Raw genomic sequence first — 17,894 nt, forward strand, 5'->3', positions numbered from 1 at the left:
TAAGGGGTTAAGTTCTGCATCTTACCTATAACAGGTGCTCAGTAAATGTTTGTTGAAAGAATAGAGTACTGGAAGGCCCTCATTTCACATTGCTTTTCTCCCCCTTTGTATGCCATGTTTTCTCTCTCAAATGCAGTAGGATTGGGGGGAATCTAATGTATCACCAGGCTCTTGGGTAAAAGAACAGCTGTGTCCCAGTTTGCTTGCTGTATACCATAGGCTCTGGTCTCCTTGGCCCTCCTTCATCTTGGTATTCACTCAGCTTTTTGGTTTTCCTTTCAGTGACAACGTCAGTGCCTACTGCCTGCATATTGCTGAGGATGACGGGGAAGTTGACACAGACTTCCCCCCACTGGACTCCAACGAGCCCATTCATAAGTTCGGCTTCAGTACCTTGGCCCTGGTTGAAAAGTATTCATCTCCTGGTCTGACATCCAAAGAGTCACTCTTTGTTCGAATGTGAGTATTGACCCTGTTACTGATCTCAGTATCTCATCTCTGCCTTCTAGGATTTGGACTGGTTTGCTCATGATTTGAATGCCACTGGGCATCTGGATGTCCATTTGTGGTGACTACTTCCAGGGAGATGTTGACGACACCGTTTGCATTGTGTTTCATGCTTCTGCACCTGGATTGAATGCAGACATGCTTTGCAGTAGCAATTTGCATTAGGTAGCTCTCTGCACGTAATATCTCTGGACCTACTGGGTGGGGTACTTTGGAGACTGCAAAGCAAAAATTTTGGTTTTCCCTTTGTCTTCATGAACTCCAAACTATATAAAATGTGCATTGCAGCCACTTTTGTCTTGTGACTTAAAATACTTCTTTTCTTCTCCAACTTCGTTCAAATCAACTTTGATTTTTCCTCTCAGTTGCCTTCCTTTAGACTGATAAGGGGGTATTTTCCCGTGCCTTTGGCATTCTGGTAAAGGCTTTAACTTATAAGCCCTTTCCAGAAAAAGTGTTTGTAAATGTCCACCAAGAATGTAAAAGAGTTCGATTATATTTAAATACTTCTGAAATTATTAAATGAATTTGTGATACAGTGATATGTATGGCTTTTTAATACCAAGATCCAGCAGCAGGTCTAACTCCTAAGTCTCTCACTTCAAAGTAGTGATGAGCATAAATGAGACTTGAGAAGTCTGCAGCAACTGTAATGTGCTATGACATTTGTTTTTTTCTGTTCTTAACAGAGTCATCAATACTGCTAATACTACTGTGATTTGTTGACTATATTTATAATTGAAGGAAATGGGGACACCTGGGTGGCTCAGTGGGTTAAAGCCTCTGCCTTTGGTTCAGGTAATGATCCCAGGGTCCTGGGATGGAACCCTACATCAGGCTCTCTGCTCAGCAGGGAGCCTGCTTCCTCCTCTCTCTCTGCCTGCCTCTCTGCCTACTTGTGATCTCTGTCTGTCAAATAAATGAATAAAGTCTTTAAAAAAATAATAATTCAAGGAGATGCTAAATATCACAAGTTAATGAAAATAAAAATAAAATTTTTGTGTATTCAAGTCTCTAGAGCGAGTTTTACCCAGAGGTCCCAATTGTTAGAAGAAAGCCTGTAACGTTTTCTAAGCACAGCCTAAGCTTCGCTAATGGGAACGGAGACTTGCCCTCTCCAGGCCTCTCCTGGGAACACTAGTGATCCTTTTGGCACCCCCTGCTGTTAGTAACCAGCAAACTCACTATCCACAGGAGGGATTGCTTTAGAGGACTTTCCCTTGTCTCTTTAAAACATACTGCCTTTGTTTCAGATTTTCAGTGAAAATAGGATTATGCTACCTATGATATAGGAGGATTTTGTGTCTTTCTACCCTTGAACAAAGAAAGAACACCTGAGTGTTGGGAGAAAGGGGGAGCTGTTGAGGGGGATGATTCCAAGTTTTTGTACTTAGGGTTTCATCTCTGCTATGAAGTCTTGTTTGCTATATGTAACAGTAAATATTTTCCCTCTTTATGTTTTGAAGGGGCTAAATCAACAACACTGAAGAATACTGAAAGTAATTTAAAACTTATCCAATGATTTCTCCCTCCTAATATAACTATTTTCATTTTCATATCATCATTTCCATATATATATGGAAATATATATATTAAAATATATATTATATATTACATATATAATTATATAAAAGTTTCTGCTCTAGTGTAAATATTTTGTTATTTTTACTTAAAATTACAAATATTTGATATCTGTTCTTAGTTCCTATAATCTATATTTATTATGTACCAAGAATCTAGACCAACCCTGTGCTCATGGAGCTTACTATCTTGTAAGGAGGGATTCATCAAATCATTAAAACGTGGCGAGCAGGACAACAGAAAAAGGCCCAGGCTGTGTTGGAAGCCTACCACAGCATATTTAGATTGTTTTCTTGCTTTGGTTTTAGTAAATGATGCTGTTAGTCCTTATCCAGATCTCTTTTACTTCTGCTGAATCCCATCCTTTGGACAATTTCCTGTGTGTAGTATTATTGGTCAGATTAGAAACATCTCTAGACTTTCATTTTGTATTGACACGTAGCCTTCTGAAAGGTGTTCCAGTTTACAGTGCTACTATATTACTAACAGCTACTGAATACTAACAGAATTCATAAAAGCATCTTTTCAAAGTCTTATTGTCACAAAGTATCATTAGGACATTTTTTCTGTTTACTTTAGAAGATGTATACAGGGCTACTTCAGTAGTCTCCACTTGCATTTTTGTTTTTATTTATAAATGACTGGAAGAGTTCTCATTAGTGCATTATTATTTACTACATAAATGTTAATATATGACCAGCACATTCTTTTGAAGTAAATGTCCTTTTTAAAAGAAGGGCTTTTAGATCATTGATTTTCAACAGAATGGGGCTGGGGATAGGCAAGACATACCTTCCCGGGAGAAGCATCTAAAGCCTATACAGGGTCTCCCTATGAACCCCGGCTTTTGGAGAATGGGAGGAAAGAGAGGAGGAAGGGCAGAGGGTAACAACAACTGCTTTGAACTTAATACTCTTACTTTTCTTCTGAATTATTCCCATCCCTGCACTCTCACTCCCAAACACACACACCCCAGTCAGTCCTTTTTCTTCTATCTTAAAGTTCAAGAGAGCTTATTCAATATGTCTGGAGTGTTTCTGAAAACACGAGGTAAAGTAAAAACTTTATATGTGAGCATTTAAGAAAAAAAATGTCAATAAATTTTGTTTCTTCTCTTCCTCAGTTGTCTGATGAAATAGTACAGATTACTGACCGTTTGCCCCATGTGTATTTTCTTGCTTCAACAACCTTCCATTCACCTTGCTGGTCTATATTCTAAGTTAGAAAAGCCTCTCCTGCAAATGCAAGACAATGTGTCCAAAGTTTCAGAGAGTAAAGTCCCAGCAAAATAAGTAAAGCTGTCGCTCCTTTTCCCAGTTGACCCCTTACCTCCTTGCCTCGCTCTCCCAGGGGAGAATGGGCAGGGGGTGTCTGGGAAGACACGGAACTGAACCAGGAAGAGAGAACTCGGCTTTGACAATAAGCAGTGAATTAGTATTTACTAAATGAAAGCTATGTATATGTTAGTCCATTTAATCTGAATATAGACTGGTTTTTATTATGACCGTTTTCAAGACATAAAAACTGAGGCTGACAAACTTTGCTCTCAGGCCTGGATTTTCCCCCATATCTGACTTGCAAAGTCCACACCCTTTGCAACACGCTGCTGAGGGTTTGGGACAGTGGTGAGGAATCTAGTGGTGGTCTCATCATTCAAGTAAATCCCACTGTCTTAAGGCCAACATTCAGCTACTATATATTATAGTGTAGGTTAAGAGCGAGGGGGCCTCTGGTGCCAGAATGCTTGTGTGCCATTCCTGACTTTACCCTTGCTAGTATGTGTGTGTAATTGTGGATGAACCGCTTAATCTTTTTTGGCCCAGTCAAATGAGGGTAATAATAATAATAATAATACCTACCTCATAGAGCCATGATGAGGATTGAATGAGTTGATATATGTAAAACACTTAGAACAGTGCCTGGCTGTGTGAGTGTTTATTGTAGTTACTGTTGCTATGACTAGAAACCTTTTGAGGGCAAGAACTGATCACTTATGCCCCACAACACCCAGAGTAGCTCCATTAGTGTGGTAGGTACACCACAAATATGTCTCAAATGAACTAAATAGAACTCTAGCTGCTTCTGCATTTTTCTTCTTCCCCTCCTTTCTGTCTCTTTAAGAGAAGGGCAGAGTGTGGGTAGACATTGCTCAGCTGGACTGAAAAGTTACCAGGATAACATTTGCTGACTTAGAGGTAGGCGTAGACATTGGCAGGGGTAGACATTGGAGATCTGTAGACTTCAATGCAGTCCTCTTACGGGCAGACATCTTTTAAGAGATAGTAGCAAGACGGAAAAGTCCTTGAAGAGAGGGTGTACACAGTCTTCGTAGAGAAGGAATGGATGAATCTTCAGGTGTCTTCGGGCTGCCGGCGGGGGTGGGGCTGGTCAAACTTCCTGTGCTACTTTTCTTTCTGAGCCCACCTAGCTTTTGGTACAGCCCTGTTCCTGCCTTTTGAATGCCATGAAGCCCCCCAGCTTGCCTTCTGGCTTTCGGAGGCCCTCACATCTCCCACCCCACCCCTCACACCTCCCATATACCATCTTTCCCCACTCCAAGTGAGGCTGTACAAACTTTGAGCTTCAGCTAACCGGGGTTCAAGTTTCAGTTTCACTGGCGACTTGCTACATGACTGTACTCTCAGCTTCTTCATCTGAAAAATGAGGGGACTAATAACTACCTCATGGAATTGTCATGAGGAATTTTCTGAAATGTAAATAATGTACAGACCTCTTTTATAGGAAAATTAATTCTCCTGAAGCCTCAATGTTGGCCAAAATTCATTTTATTAGAACGTTACTTAAATACACTTAAGTGTGAAATTCTAGCTATAAATTTCATGTCTTTATGCAATCCAAACAAAATTACAAATTAAATACAAATAAAACTATAACATTAATAAAATATAAATTAACAACTTAAATGCAACAGATGATGTTTGGCTCAGATTAAGTCACTGATGTTGGATTTAATGGGTGTTAAATGTTCTACTTGTCAACTTGAGTTTTTTTTTATTTTCTTATGAAACATTGACTACCATATTAATATTTGTCCTTTTAAATAGTGAGTGTATTTTTAACTACTAGTCCATTATTTTAATGAGCCAGTTGATTTATAGTGCATCCTTCCCCCCCCCCCAGTTTTACATGTGCTTTACTGGAAAAATAAGGCATTTCTGCAACGATAACGAATTTATGTCAGTTTGCCCAGGACTTTCCCTGTTTTGAGATTCAAAGTCCTATACCCAGGAGCATCCTCCTGAGCCCATTGTCGTTTGTTCTGTACGTAGGTGGGCTCTGCCTGACCGATACCTGGGCACAGTGTGACTTGGGTACTCAGAGCATGAATTCTTCAGAGTTCAGCAAACAGGAGTTCCATAGAGAGAGCCTAGTGCCCGCTTCTCCCCTCACTTTTCTCTATTCAACAAAGAATAATAATCCCACTTCTGCATGTGACTTGCAGTGATGTCATTTGGCTTTTACTGAATCTGTTAGTGACATTAAATAATTCTAGCTGCTAGAACACAAAACCCCCAGATCTCACCAGTTTATCTAGCAAGTCAGCCGACTTCCTCTATAAAGGGCCAAGCAGTAAATATTTTAGGCTTGTGGGCCATACCTCTCTGTAACTCAGCTCTGCTATAGTAGCAAGAAAACAGCCATAGACAACAATATATCAATGAAAGGGCATGGGATAGATGTGTTGACACTGGCTTATCCTACTAAGTTTAGTTCTTGTTCAGATCCATCTGATGAGGTCGGGTTTTTCTCCTGGGTGTTTCTCCTCTAGGCAGTGATTCAGGGCTCCCCAAGCTGGGTAGAGAATGGAGAACATGGAAGTGTAGAAGTGGCCTACATCTCTATCAATCTATTGCTTGTATAGATTTTGTATATATACATATATGTATAATCTACATATAATTTTGCTTTTTAAAATCTACATTATATGTATATAATACGTGTGTGTGTGTGTGTTCTTGATTTTCATTAAAATAAAAACAAAAATTTTAAATTCTAACACTTAGCTTGTGAATTCATCTGTTGATCCTGAGGGCTGTTAAATCTAAGATAGGAAATGCTGTTAAGAAGATGTTAGCTCAGGGGCACCTGGGTGGCTCAGTGGGTTAAGCCTCTGCCTTTGGCTCGGGTCATGATCTCAGGGTCCTGGGATGGAGCCTCGCGTCGGGCTCTCTGCTCAGCAGGGAGCCTGCTTCCTCTGCTCTCTCTGCCTGCTTCTCTGCCTACTTGTGATCTCTGTGTCAACTAAATAAATAAAATCTTTAAAAAAGAAAAAAAAGAAGATGTTAGCTCAGACCCTGGTATGCAGGAAGTGTTACATAGTTGCTATTTTTATTTTTTCTGTGAGAGATTCATCGGTCTGAATAATTCACACTAAGGTGTGTATGGGATTTAACTTTTCTTTGGGTGATTTATTACATAATGAATACATGTCCGTCCTAGAAAATAGAAAATAGAGCTGTGTTTCTTCCTATAAAAGAAAATTTAAAATTTCACTTTGTTCCATCATGCAAAGTTGTGACTTTTCAAGTTACAGAATATGTATGTTTAAAAAGAGGAGAGGGTGCTGAGTGTGGCTCAGTTGGTTGAACATCCAACTCTTGATTTTGGCTGAGGTCATGATCTCGGGGTCATGGGAGATCGAGCCCTTCCTCAGGCTCTGTTCTAGGGGTAGAGCCTGCTTGGGATTCTCTTCCTCCCTCTCCCTCTTCCTCTTCCCATCTACTCCCTGTCCCTGACTCTTGTGTGCGTGCACGCTCTCTCTGTGTGGAAAATATAAATAAAAAGAGGTGCTAGTTAACTTTCATGAGTCCCCGGTTGGAAAAGTGCTCTGTGGAGAAGGATGTGAAACTGGGTGACTTCTGATGTTCTTACGGAGCCGACAGTGTGAGACTAGCCTTCTCTTCCCAGGCCCTTGGTCCCAGGAAACTCCCAGACACAGAGTTGTTTGGGGAGGGAGAATGGATTTACACTAAAAACTTGTAAATTAAGAGCGCGCTAATGGAAACTCTCTCCTTTAACAGACAGGCAAGTGGATTTCTAAGATACCCATTGTTCGTGATTGATTTTGGACAGATCCAATGTATATATAAATCTATCTATCTATCTATAGATAGATATATAAAGGAGTCTTTTTAACTTGCTGACTGCTAGCTGCTCTGAGCCTAAGCATTGAAGTTGTTTGGGTATCAGCCGTGTGGAAGGGGAGAAGTAGGAGGCAGCAGTATGGGGGAGTCTGACTCCCAACACTACATCACTGGATTTCAGCTGGATCCCAGTATCTGAGAGAGTGCTCCTTGTCAGCAGTGACCAAGCCAAGGCCTCCCGGGCCTTTAGACGTGATAGGACAAGGGAGAATGAGATCTTGGAGTGAACAGGGGAGGAGCCTGCTTTGTCCCTCTCCTCCCATTCCCCAGCACAGGGCCAATTCAGTTAGGACTTGTGGAACTGAATTGAGTTCACAAATGGCACTGGCAACAGCAACTGTGACGGTATCATTAGATGCGTTGCCATTAACATTTCACACCAGGATCCTACTCTGGAGTCGGGAAAAAGGGTTTTAAAGTTTTTTTTTTTTTTTTTAATTTGACAGAGAGAGATCACAAGTAGACAGAGAGGCAGGCAGAGAGAGAGGTAGAGGGAAGCAGGCTCCCTGCTGAGCAAAGAGCCCGATGCGGGACTCTATCCCAGGACCCTGAGATCATGACCTGAGCCGAAGGCAGCGGCTTAACCCACTGAGCCACCCAGGCGCCTGGGAAAAAGGGTTTTAGAAAGTGAAGAAAAGTCCAAACCAGTAAAATGGACAGAATCTCCCTAAATCATAAGTCAGTAAGAGCAGTTAAACTGCCTTCCTATACATATGTTTTACTTATAATGTTTGTTATCTCAGGTGAACATGGGGAAGGAATGTTTTCAACCAATAGCTAGAGCAGAGGAGATAGAATCCTGCTAAGATTTTGTTCTTTGGGGAAAGGCCCACCAGGTAGTCAGTAGAGGGTCTTCCACCAGAAGCGGTGCTGCCTGGGCCATTATGGCCCAGAGAGTTCCCAGAGACTGCTGTGGCTTCTCTTGGCTCTGTGTGAAAGGAAAGGTTAGCTGCTTTTTAAGAGGCGTGCAGATTCTTTGCTGTTGGCTCCATGAGGGCTTTTCAGAGGGGTTGGTAGTTTTAGTGTACCCTCTTTTTTTTTTTTTTTTTATTTTTCAGAGAGAGAGGGAGAGCGAGCGAGCACAGGCAGACAGAGAGGCAGGCAGAGGCAGAGGGAGAAGCAGGCTCCCTGCCGAGCAAGGAGCCCGATGTGGGACTCGATCCCAGGATGCTCGGATCATGACCTGAGCCGAAGGCAGCTGCTTAACCAACTGAGCCACCCAGGCGTCCCTTTAGTGTACCCTCTTGATGAGATCTCCAGGGTATACCCAAAGTGATCAGACCTTTTTGAAAGGATATCATCAGTTTGAAACCTCTCTTACCCTTATCTGATACTGCCTTGTGGTCTGGAGACGAGGGGAAAAAAGGAAATGAGTATTTTTGCACACTCACTCAGTTTGGTGCCTATAGTGGCCATTATCTCATTTATTCTTTATAACAAACTCATTTTTATAATATATGAGCTGAGGATCAGAGACAGGTAGTTATTTGCTCAAGGTCATACAGTTTGGTAAGGGGCAGAGCTAAAATAGAATAAGGAGGGGAGAAAAAGACGCCCGTATTCTTTGTACCCAGGCCTGACAATATGGGTATAAATTATCTTACTTATTTATTGTTTGCTCGAGTCATAGAAGACCAACTGTGTGTTGTTTCTTTTCATTCTGTTGTATTAGCAAACATTTCCATTGTCCAGATTGTCCTCATGTACGGAAATGTAACATATGCAGCCTGTTTAATTTTGTATTTGTAAATCTGACTTGATTTCCTTTTTGGCAACAGCTACTGTCTAGAGAAAAGAAAAGATTTTTCTTTGTGTCTGTTTAAAGTGACAGAAATATTGGAGCAAGTAATAAAGATGGAAAGCATTAATTACATACTTACAAGAATTTAAAGGTCAGACGAGCTAAATATGTATGTTTTGCTCACTGGAATGTCTTTTGAAATTGTGCCAGGATGCGCTTTGTTCCTACAATGAAAGCACCCATTTTAGATAGCCATCAGCTTACTTTGGTTTCCAAAAATTATACCAGATTGTTGCTTTAGTTGCTATATATTCTAAAAGTTTAGGACTCCCATTTCTGACATAAATGTGATTTGTTTCATGATCCACCCCCTTTGGCCATGTTTAGTTACTGTGTCTCATTTTGATTTCCTCTGTTCTCCCCTCAGCTTATGTTGGAGTCTGTCAGCTGCCGCTATGTACATGTCAGGCTAGTGACTTGTAATGTTTATTAATACAATGTCAGTCTTGCTGTTGAAAAAAACTGTGATGCTTCTCAGAAGGTTGCAGTAGAACGAAGCGTTTGATTTCCAGCTCCTGTCTGCACTGCATGGTGAATACATCCTCAGATGTTATGCAGTTCACTGACCTGACAGTTATGGAACCCCGCCTGGGACCCCATTTCAGCAGGACATATTTGAACAGAAACAGTTTGCAAAACTTTACACACTTAAACTCCTGCCAAGGCAAACTGTTAGCCACTTGAGTTTGTTATAAATACCCAGTGGCAGTGGTTGGAAGTAGCCCACGGTGTGTTTTATATTCCGAACTGAATGTGAATGTCTTTGCGGTTATATAGAGTAGTAAATAATTGAGTTTGATTAGGGAGAGGGACCTCATTATCCCCCACCTGTGCCCAGCTGGAAGGGGAGGGTCGAAATGAAGCCATTAGCTGTCTCTCTTACTGGCATCTCAAAGAGCTCAAATACATCTGTGTCTTATTTTCTTTTCTGGCATAATCAGTCGAGCAAGCTAAGCAGGCATGACCGGATTTGGCAAGTCCCAAGGACTCTGGCAAAGATACACAAGGAGAAGGCGGAGGGCAGTCATTTTGGCTTCTCACTGCCCATTAGTCTAGCGAGTTATGTTTTTGGAAAATGTCTGTTTTGAAAAAGAGTACTTTGTCCAATGTCAAACATCACATACTCACACAATACGCTTTGATCTTTTAAAAAAAATTTTTGTCAGTGCAAGGGGAAACAAAATGTGGCATTCACACTAGTGTAAACTCTCTTTATGGATAAAGTAATACCCAAAAGACTTGCTTTGAAACAGGCATGCTACAGTTATTACAAGGCTTTCTCTTGTTCATATATTTTCATTTTCTACTTTGAAGTACTAGAGAATGAACATGCACGGAGTTGGGACCAGCGCAGGCTGGGAACTGGAGGAGTGTGTCTTCATCACTGTTAGGACCTGGTCAGGAGCGGAGAAGCGAGTGCTTTGCAGCCTTTTCCCCTTCCATAAGCTGAGACTGTGGCTCAAGAAACCATGAAATTCTCTAAGGGCTTTTAAAAAGGGACCTTGCAGTTCATATGGTCGTTTAAAATCAAACTAAATGTTACAGTGGAAATTGAATCTTTGCCACAGATTGATAGGTAGTTCCCACCTGGAGGATGTGCTTTCTGGAAGTCTGTTCTTCCCATGACTCCTCAAGGCTCTCCTCTGGGCTATAGAGAGGTATAAATTCCAGGCTTTGGTGTTGGCCTTCCCTGGCTCCAACTCCTGGCTCCTTCACTTAGCTGTGCAACTCCAGGCGGTGTCCTAACCTTGCCCAACCTCAGTTTCCTCCATTACAAGATGGGACTGATAATAGCACCTGCCTTTTCTGGGAGGATTAAATGAACAAAGTAAGTGCTCAGTAAATGTTGACAGTTGTCCTCATCTCATTCATCACTTCTTGGTAACGTAGAAAAGCCATGGTTATTATATTAAGCACTTATTACATAACCGGTGTTGTGTTAACAGATATTTAGCCCTCGCAATAATCTTCTGCTCTAAGAATCATCCCCGTTTCATAGATGAGGAAACTAGAAGATAGAGAGAGAGAGAGACTGTGTCATTTACCCCCAACTCCAGAGCAGGGACCGCTGGGACTGGACTCCAGAGCTGGGACTCCAAAGCAGAGTCTGCTCTAGGCTGTGCTGTGCTTTGCTGCCTTCCAGTCACCACCAGCTTCCATAGCACGATACAGGGCTGGATGATCACTGTTTGAGACATCTCCATTAAGAAGCTCTCTGGTCCCCTGACCCCTCCACGGCTTGGCCAAGTGCCTCTGTGTTTGGTAGCACTCGGAGCTAGCCTCCTTCTTTGTACTTACCGCACAGCAGTATAAGTCTTTGTTTGCTTCTTTGTCTTTCTCTCCCACTATACTGTGCTCCTTGGTTTAGGGACCGTAGTGTTGATTTCTGAATTCAAAAAAGATCTTTAATAGAGGAACTTCGGGTTAAATGCCCTAATGCCTCCAACCTCGGATTCTGTAAAATGGATCTAACAATAACACCTGTTTTAGGATTGAATGAGTTAATACAGGATTTAAAAGCTTAACGTAGCATCTGACACATAGTAAACGTTCAGTGGGTAGTAGTTGCTGTTACTTCTGTTGTGATTGCTGAATAATAACTTGTACTGTGGAGCTCAGAAAGCTCTTAATAAGTCTCACTAAATTTCCCTGCACACCCCCATGATTTTTTACTTTCCTCATCCCTATCCAAAGCCAGTGAGTTAAGCTGAGGTACAGTGTACCCACTTCCCTGGCTCACTCTCTCAAAAGTGAAAGCCTTGAAAACGGTGCCTGGAGTGCTTTTCTGTGAGCTTCAGAGGGGGCCTGATGCCTGGGTCAGGGGTTGCTTGCTTACAGCGTGCCTGACTGTTGCTACCATGCCCAGCAGGTTGCACATTTTAATGGCCCTGTGTTCCCAACTGTAAGCAATGGTTGGGATCCTTCCCCAGCTAAGCAGTATCTGCTGAGGGTGTGTTGGGGGGCGCGGTGAATGGGGTCTCTTCTCTTGGAGAGATGACTTAGGACACGGGGAACACGAGAGCACTAACATTTCTAAGTTCCTTTTACTGTTTGCCAACCCGGATGCTAGGTGCTTGCCATTCATTGTCTATTTTATCCTCTCTGCCCGTTCTGTAGGGAAGCAGCCTCCTCGTTTCATGGCTGCAGCAGAGGTTCCCACGTGTTAAGGCAATGTTTTGGTTAGCCGTGGAACGAGAACTTGAACCAAAGGGTATTTAACCCCCAGTGCATGTGTTTTCCTCTCCAGTATGTTACCTCCCAACTTGGGATCTGCTTCCAGCTCTGTCCCTATAAATAGAATCTAAGCTTTCCAGATAAGGACCTGTGCCCCGTCAGCTCTGGTTTAATATTTAGCAGAGAAATGCTCATCGTGTTAGGTTAATGTGGGTATAAAAACTCCCCTCTGGTAACTGAGTGGCTTTGCACTGGGACAGAGCTAAATTCCTCAAGTGAGTAATCTCTTTTTAAAATGCCCATACGTTTTTCAGTGGTTACAAGACTTGACAGGACCTAACTTCGAACTGACTGAAGCACTCCTGGCAGCATTTAGTCAGCTCCCTGGAGTGGCGCTTCCTCCTAGACCCGGGGCAGGCAGCACAAGGAGCTGCGGAGGGCGGCGGCCTGTGCTCGGTGCCCCCAGCGTGCCCTGCTGTGGCGGGAGACAAGCCGTCTCTCCACGAGGGGAGCGGGAGGAGGAGCAGTTTCTGAGCCGAGAGTCCGGGTTTGTAGTCCATCTGTCCCTCCATCCGCCTGTCTGTCCGAGGGCCAGCCACCGTCAGCACAGGTCGCACCTCAGAGCCTGGAATGCGGGGCCGCGCGGAAGGGAGACAGGACCAGCGAGTGCCCTCCCTGCCTGCTGCCAGCTTTTCTCTCGAGATAGTGTCTTCTCAGTCGCACACCCAATGCCCAACGTTAAATAAAAAGCAGCTCGAAAAGATGTATTTCAATAGACTTTTTCGAAAGCCCATAAAAATTCCTGGATATAAAGAAATGAGGCATAAAACCCGGAATGTTTGGAAGTCAAGCTGAAAATTGCGGAAGCAAGTCTCCATATCCATTTATTAAATGGGAGCATAACTTAACAGTCGCACCTAGATGTCTTCCGAGAACCACTTCGATTCCGTGCTCTTGTCTTTTGGAAACGTGTTGCCCCCTTAAGTGCTGTAGACTTGGAGCAAGATCCGGAGTTGATGTTTGTCTGGAGGGCGGGAAGCGAGCGGAGTGGGAGACTGACCCGAGGAAGCTTTCATTAGGTCCGGTTGAGTGTGCAGTACGTGGGTCACCACCTCTTTCTCCTTCTAATGTGCGCGATTTTACCGGAATGGAGCCCCAGAGTGAGATACCGCACACTCGCGCAGGCACGTTCCGAGCGCCGTGCGTGCCCCTTCCCTCCACTGTTGTTTTCATTTTCCTCTCATGAACCTTGCTACCCTGGCTTCAGCGCGGAGGCTGTAAAGGAAGATGGAGAGCCGAGTTACCTCAGAATGATCACTATCGTTAACATTCACGGGTGGTTCACTTATCATTCCTGACTGCACAGACATGGCAGCCGCTCGGAAGCGTCCGCAGGTGTAGCATGGTGATACATATTACATTGTGCCACAATGGATTTATGTATTCTGTAACAAAAGAAAAGTGTAATGAAAAAATACAGAAGGTAATCCTTTATTCCTCCACCACACAATTTATCAGTAATGCCTGTGGATGATAAGTGCCAGGGATTTCCTCTGCTTGCTTTAACCTTGTCACCCAGGTACGTTTTGGTAAAATGACAGAAAAATACAGACGAGGGATTTTCCTGTGTTCAAAAATCTTTTAAAAGGACACTTTTAATTTATGGAAGTTAGTCCGAACGCAAGGCTTCCCTTTGAGCTTCTAGTCTGCCTTTGCTAAAAAAGATAAACGTATTGGTTTGAAATAATGCTGTCAGCCAGCAGCAGATTAGGCGAGAATGTAAGCGATTTATAAGCAGACTCAAATCGAAAATAGTTCAGGTGGAACCCAGGTAGATGGAAGTTCGTGAGATCTAGCCCAGGACTAGTTTGTGCGTACCCGAGGACTCGTGTTCCCTTTTAGGCCCCACTCACCCATCGCCCAACATATTGTCACAGATGGAGCGCATACTGACTTCTGAGGAGCAAGCAGGGGAAGACAAGCCTGAACGCGGATGATTGGCGTTTGTTCCAAACACGCCCTGGCCTCACGCCAGAGCAAATACCCCCAAGTTTATAAATGCACAAGGCACTTTACATTTCAGTGTGCTTGCCAAAGTATCACTTACTGCATCGCTCCCTAAATATAGTTTTTAAAAAAAGAGCTATTTCTTATTTTGCTTTGATCAGTAAAATAAACTTTTAAAGATTGTTCTGGGATGGGGTCCAGCTTCTGAGGTAAAGAATGGCTGGAGCTCAGGCATGATTCAGTAACAGAGTGTTCAGTAAAATTAGCTTGACAGTTCTCAGGCCTGCTGTTCAATAGCAAGAACTTGACCAAGTTAAAATGGATGATCGTGCTGGCTAGACCAGCGTCGGCTTTTGCTTTTTAACAAATGGAATGTCAAGGATTAAACAGCGAGCCGTATGGAGAGGAGGGGTGTGGAGATGTCTTTGTATTAGGGAAGCAAATTGGGTCCTTGGTTTTGAGATCGGCCCCCCAGCCCCTGTGGAAAGCCAGCCACCTGGTTGGGTCCAAACTAGGTCCCAAAGAGGTTTAAGGCCTCTTCTCAGCCTCTCCTTCCATTGGGAAGCTTTTCCATGGCTTAGCTTGGGGCTTGGCTTTTCTTTCGGATTTCTTGTCAGTATGAAGTTCTGCCATATTTTTTGGCTGTGTGTTCTCCTTTGAGATTCTTATGAGGAAATGGGAATGCGACCAAACTTCTTGTGGTAATTCCCATGTTCCATCGTTGGAAACTTGGGTCCCATTTGTTAGATGAGCTGCTTGGAATTGGCCTGTTTTGTTCTGGTGCCCGAGCATAGTGAGTAGTATTTGTGATACTTGCTACTGCAATTAACAGTCTTAGTGAAGTCCTGCCTCACCCAGGGATGGGCTTCTGTTTTTAGGGTACTTGTTCCCTACCAGATTTTTCGCTATCTACATGAACTATTCCCTTCAAGTTTGACTGACTAGAAGTTTACAAGTAGTCTTAGTGTTTTGTCTTATAATTATTTAAGCTTCGTTTCATATTTTGTTTGACCTTCTTGGACTAAGTAGATTAAAACATTCCTACTGAAGTATATATAGACCGTATATTTAAAATTTATTTATTTACTTATTTACTAGCCACTTAGGAAGAGCCTTTTTTTCCTTATTCTAAATTGCTTTGGGCTGTCATCCTCCCCCACCACTCCGCCACCACCCACCATCCTCACCCCATGACATTTTTCCTGTAGGGCTCCATGAGCTTTAATGTGATGGTAGTATCTGCCTGCAGTGACATCTACTGACACAAGCTAAGTTTATTGTCAACCCATTCCAGGATTTGGCTTGGGAGCCAACACAAGTAACCCATGGTACTAGTGACCCACACAGACCAATTAGATTCAATTTGAGATAAATTAAGAAAACATTTCCTAACTCTGACCTTCCTTTCACTTGGAACTGTTTATACCAGAAAGCCCCCCCCCTCATTAGAAGTTAGTCTGTTTTTTTTAAATAACTGGCACTTTGAGGTACACTCAGTAAGACTTTATTAAACACAATGAAAACCGCAGCAACAGTCCTCTGGTTGAATGTTAGTGATGATTTAATATTTGTCTTTTCCTACAGAAATGCTGCTCATGGATTCTCCCTTATTCAGGTGGACAACACAAAGGTCACCATGAAAGAAATCTTGCTTAAGGCAGTGAAGCGAAGAAAAGGATCCCAGAAAATTTCAGGTGAGACCCTGGAAATAGAAAATTAACCGTTAGTTTAAAAGTGTTTGGTATGTGCATACGTGTGCGTGCATGCGTCAGTATGTGCACGTGTGTGTGTGTCTGTGTGTGAGAGAGGGCTGGCTGGATTGTTTTAGATATCATTGCTAGAAGGTTTGGTTAGCAGATCTACAGCCCAAAAAAAAAAAAAAAAGAGTTTTTTTTGTTTTGTTTTTGAAACTGCCCCTGGGCCCAAGGAAGGGTTTGGGTCGGTGGCATGTATGAGAAGAATGTGTTCCTATTGATTATGGAAGCTCCACCATTAATAATGTGTGATAGATTGATATATCTATTTGAACTATTAGTTAGTGTAAAGCTGTCTTAAAAACCAAATGCTAAATTTGAAGGACTGCTTTTAATTTCATGTTTTCACGTTATTTTCCATGGGGGGAAACTTTCAGTTGCTAGTGTTTGGGGTATGCAGTAAAAGAAAAGCAGTCTTCATTTTTACCAAATGAGGACAGCTGTAAAAAAAATTTTTTAAAGATAAATCACTTGATGTGCACCAAATACCTGTTAATCTTTAATTCCTCATTACCCAACTTTGTACAGAAAATAAGCTTATAGTATTAGCTATGATATTTAAAAGAGATGAGGGGAAAAAAATATTACCAGTATTGAGAAATAATTATTTTGAGAAATAGCTCAAAGATTTGTCATACCACAGACAACTTTAATATAAATCAACCTCTCTATGACATGTCAAATACCATCGCTTTGTAAATAAATGAGACTTCCTCAACACCTTTGGTTTCATCTTCTGGAGAGGAAAAAATGCATTACTCAGGTTGAAGAAAATAGTTTTGTGTTCTTTTTAAGGAGAGGCATATAATCTGTTCCAGATTTAATTAGCTATCTTCAGATGAAAGCTGAAGTTTTAATAAAAGTTAGAAGAGATAACACAGTGAAGGACACGGATGAGCTGTCTCAAGGCCATATTCCAGGGGAACGATAAGAGCTGTAAAAAATGGCAGAGGAGAGCAATTGAATGGAGCAATGAAAATCTGATTCTCATAAAAAAGAGAGAGAGAGATGCTGGTAGGGGCGGTTGTAGATGAGACCTGCTAGCGTCTGCAAGCAATTTGGATGCTTGCCAGGAGTCATTGTTCACCCTCGGCTGTGGCGGCTCTGTCCAGATGTGCCAACTGCACGTTTCGGCTTTTGCCAGCTGACTGCGCCGTTTGATAACCAGCTCTCTGGATGCCCATCACTGGCCGCAGAGATAGAATTAAATGATGATGATCTTCCCACAAGTTGGGAGAGGAAACAATGCATATAAATCTTGATTTCATCTCAGCATGAGAAGTCTTTATCCATCATCACTCATAATGAACAAGTCGTTAGCTGGGATGAATGGTGTTCTGGTTTTTCCAAACACCTCTTTTGTTCATTTTTTGGGTGACTTTTATCCATTGCATGGGGGTCAAACCTCTTTACATTTAAGGGATGATTGAAGAGGCATAGCCTCGCCTTCCCAGGGGAAAGTAGATATTTGGGGGTTCTAAGTGCCAATCTAGTAGCATTTAAACAGCTTCAGATATTTAAAGATATTTAATAAGCATTCATCTTCCTTTAGGATCCTGTTTTTTCCTTGCGTTTTGACCCTAAGTTTTTTACACAGTAGTGCATTTGGTGACACATTCATTGTATTCAAAGATAGCATTATTCCAGGTTGTCCAAGAGGAGTGGGAACCAGCTTTTTAAACCTTCTTAATAGAAATTCAGCTGTTGCAGATTTTTTTAGAGCATGAAACCTTTGTGAACTCGCTGAGGTGCAGCTAAACCAGTGTCTTTGCCTCTGTCTGCAGCTCTCTCTTTCCAATTGTGTACCTATTTATCTGTGTCCATCTCCAGCAACCACGTTTATCATACACATGGTTATTTATGTTCACCTTTGTGTACACATCCCTGCCATTTCCATCAGAGACT

General features: G+C 42.3%; 1 protein-coding gene across 7 annotated transcripts in view; it reads left to right on the forward strand.

The window, feature by feature from the left end:
* Positions 1-17,894, forward strand: part of MAPKAP1 (MAPK associated protein 1) — a 245,365-nt gene that overhangs the window by 132,280 nt on the left and 95,191 nt on the right. For all 7 annotated transcript variants that reach the window (XM_044264899.1, XM_044264903.1, XM_044264900.1 and 4 more), the window contains 2 exons: positions 283-459; positions 15,820-15,929. In XM_044264899.1, the coding sequence (XP_044120834.1) occupies positions 283-459; positions 15,820-15,929 (287 nt within the window). The remainder of the gene's footprint in view (positions 1-282; positions 460-15,819; positions 15,930-17,894) is intronic.

Source organism: Neovison vison, chromosome 9, assembly GCF_020171115.1.
Source record: "Neovison vison isolate M4711 chromosome 9, ASM_NN_V1, whole genome shotgun sequence".
Taxonomy (NCBI): Eukaryota; Metazoa; Chordata; class Mammalia; order Carnivora; family Mustelidae; genus Neogale; species Neogale vison.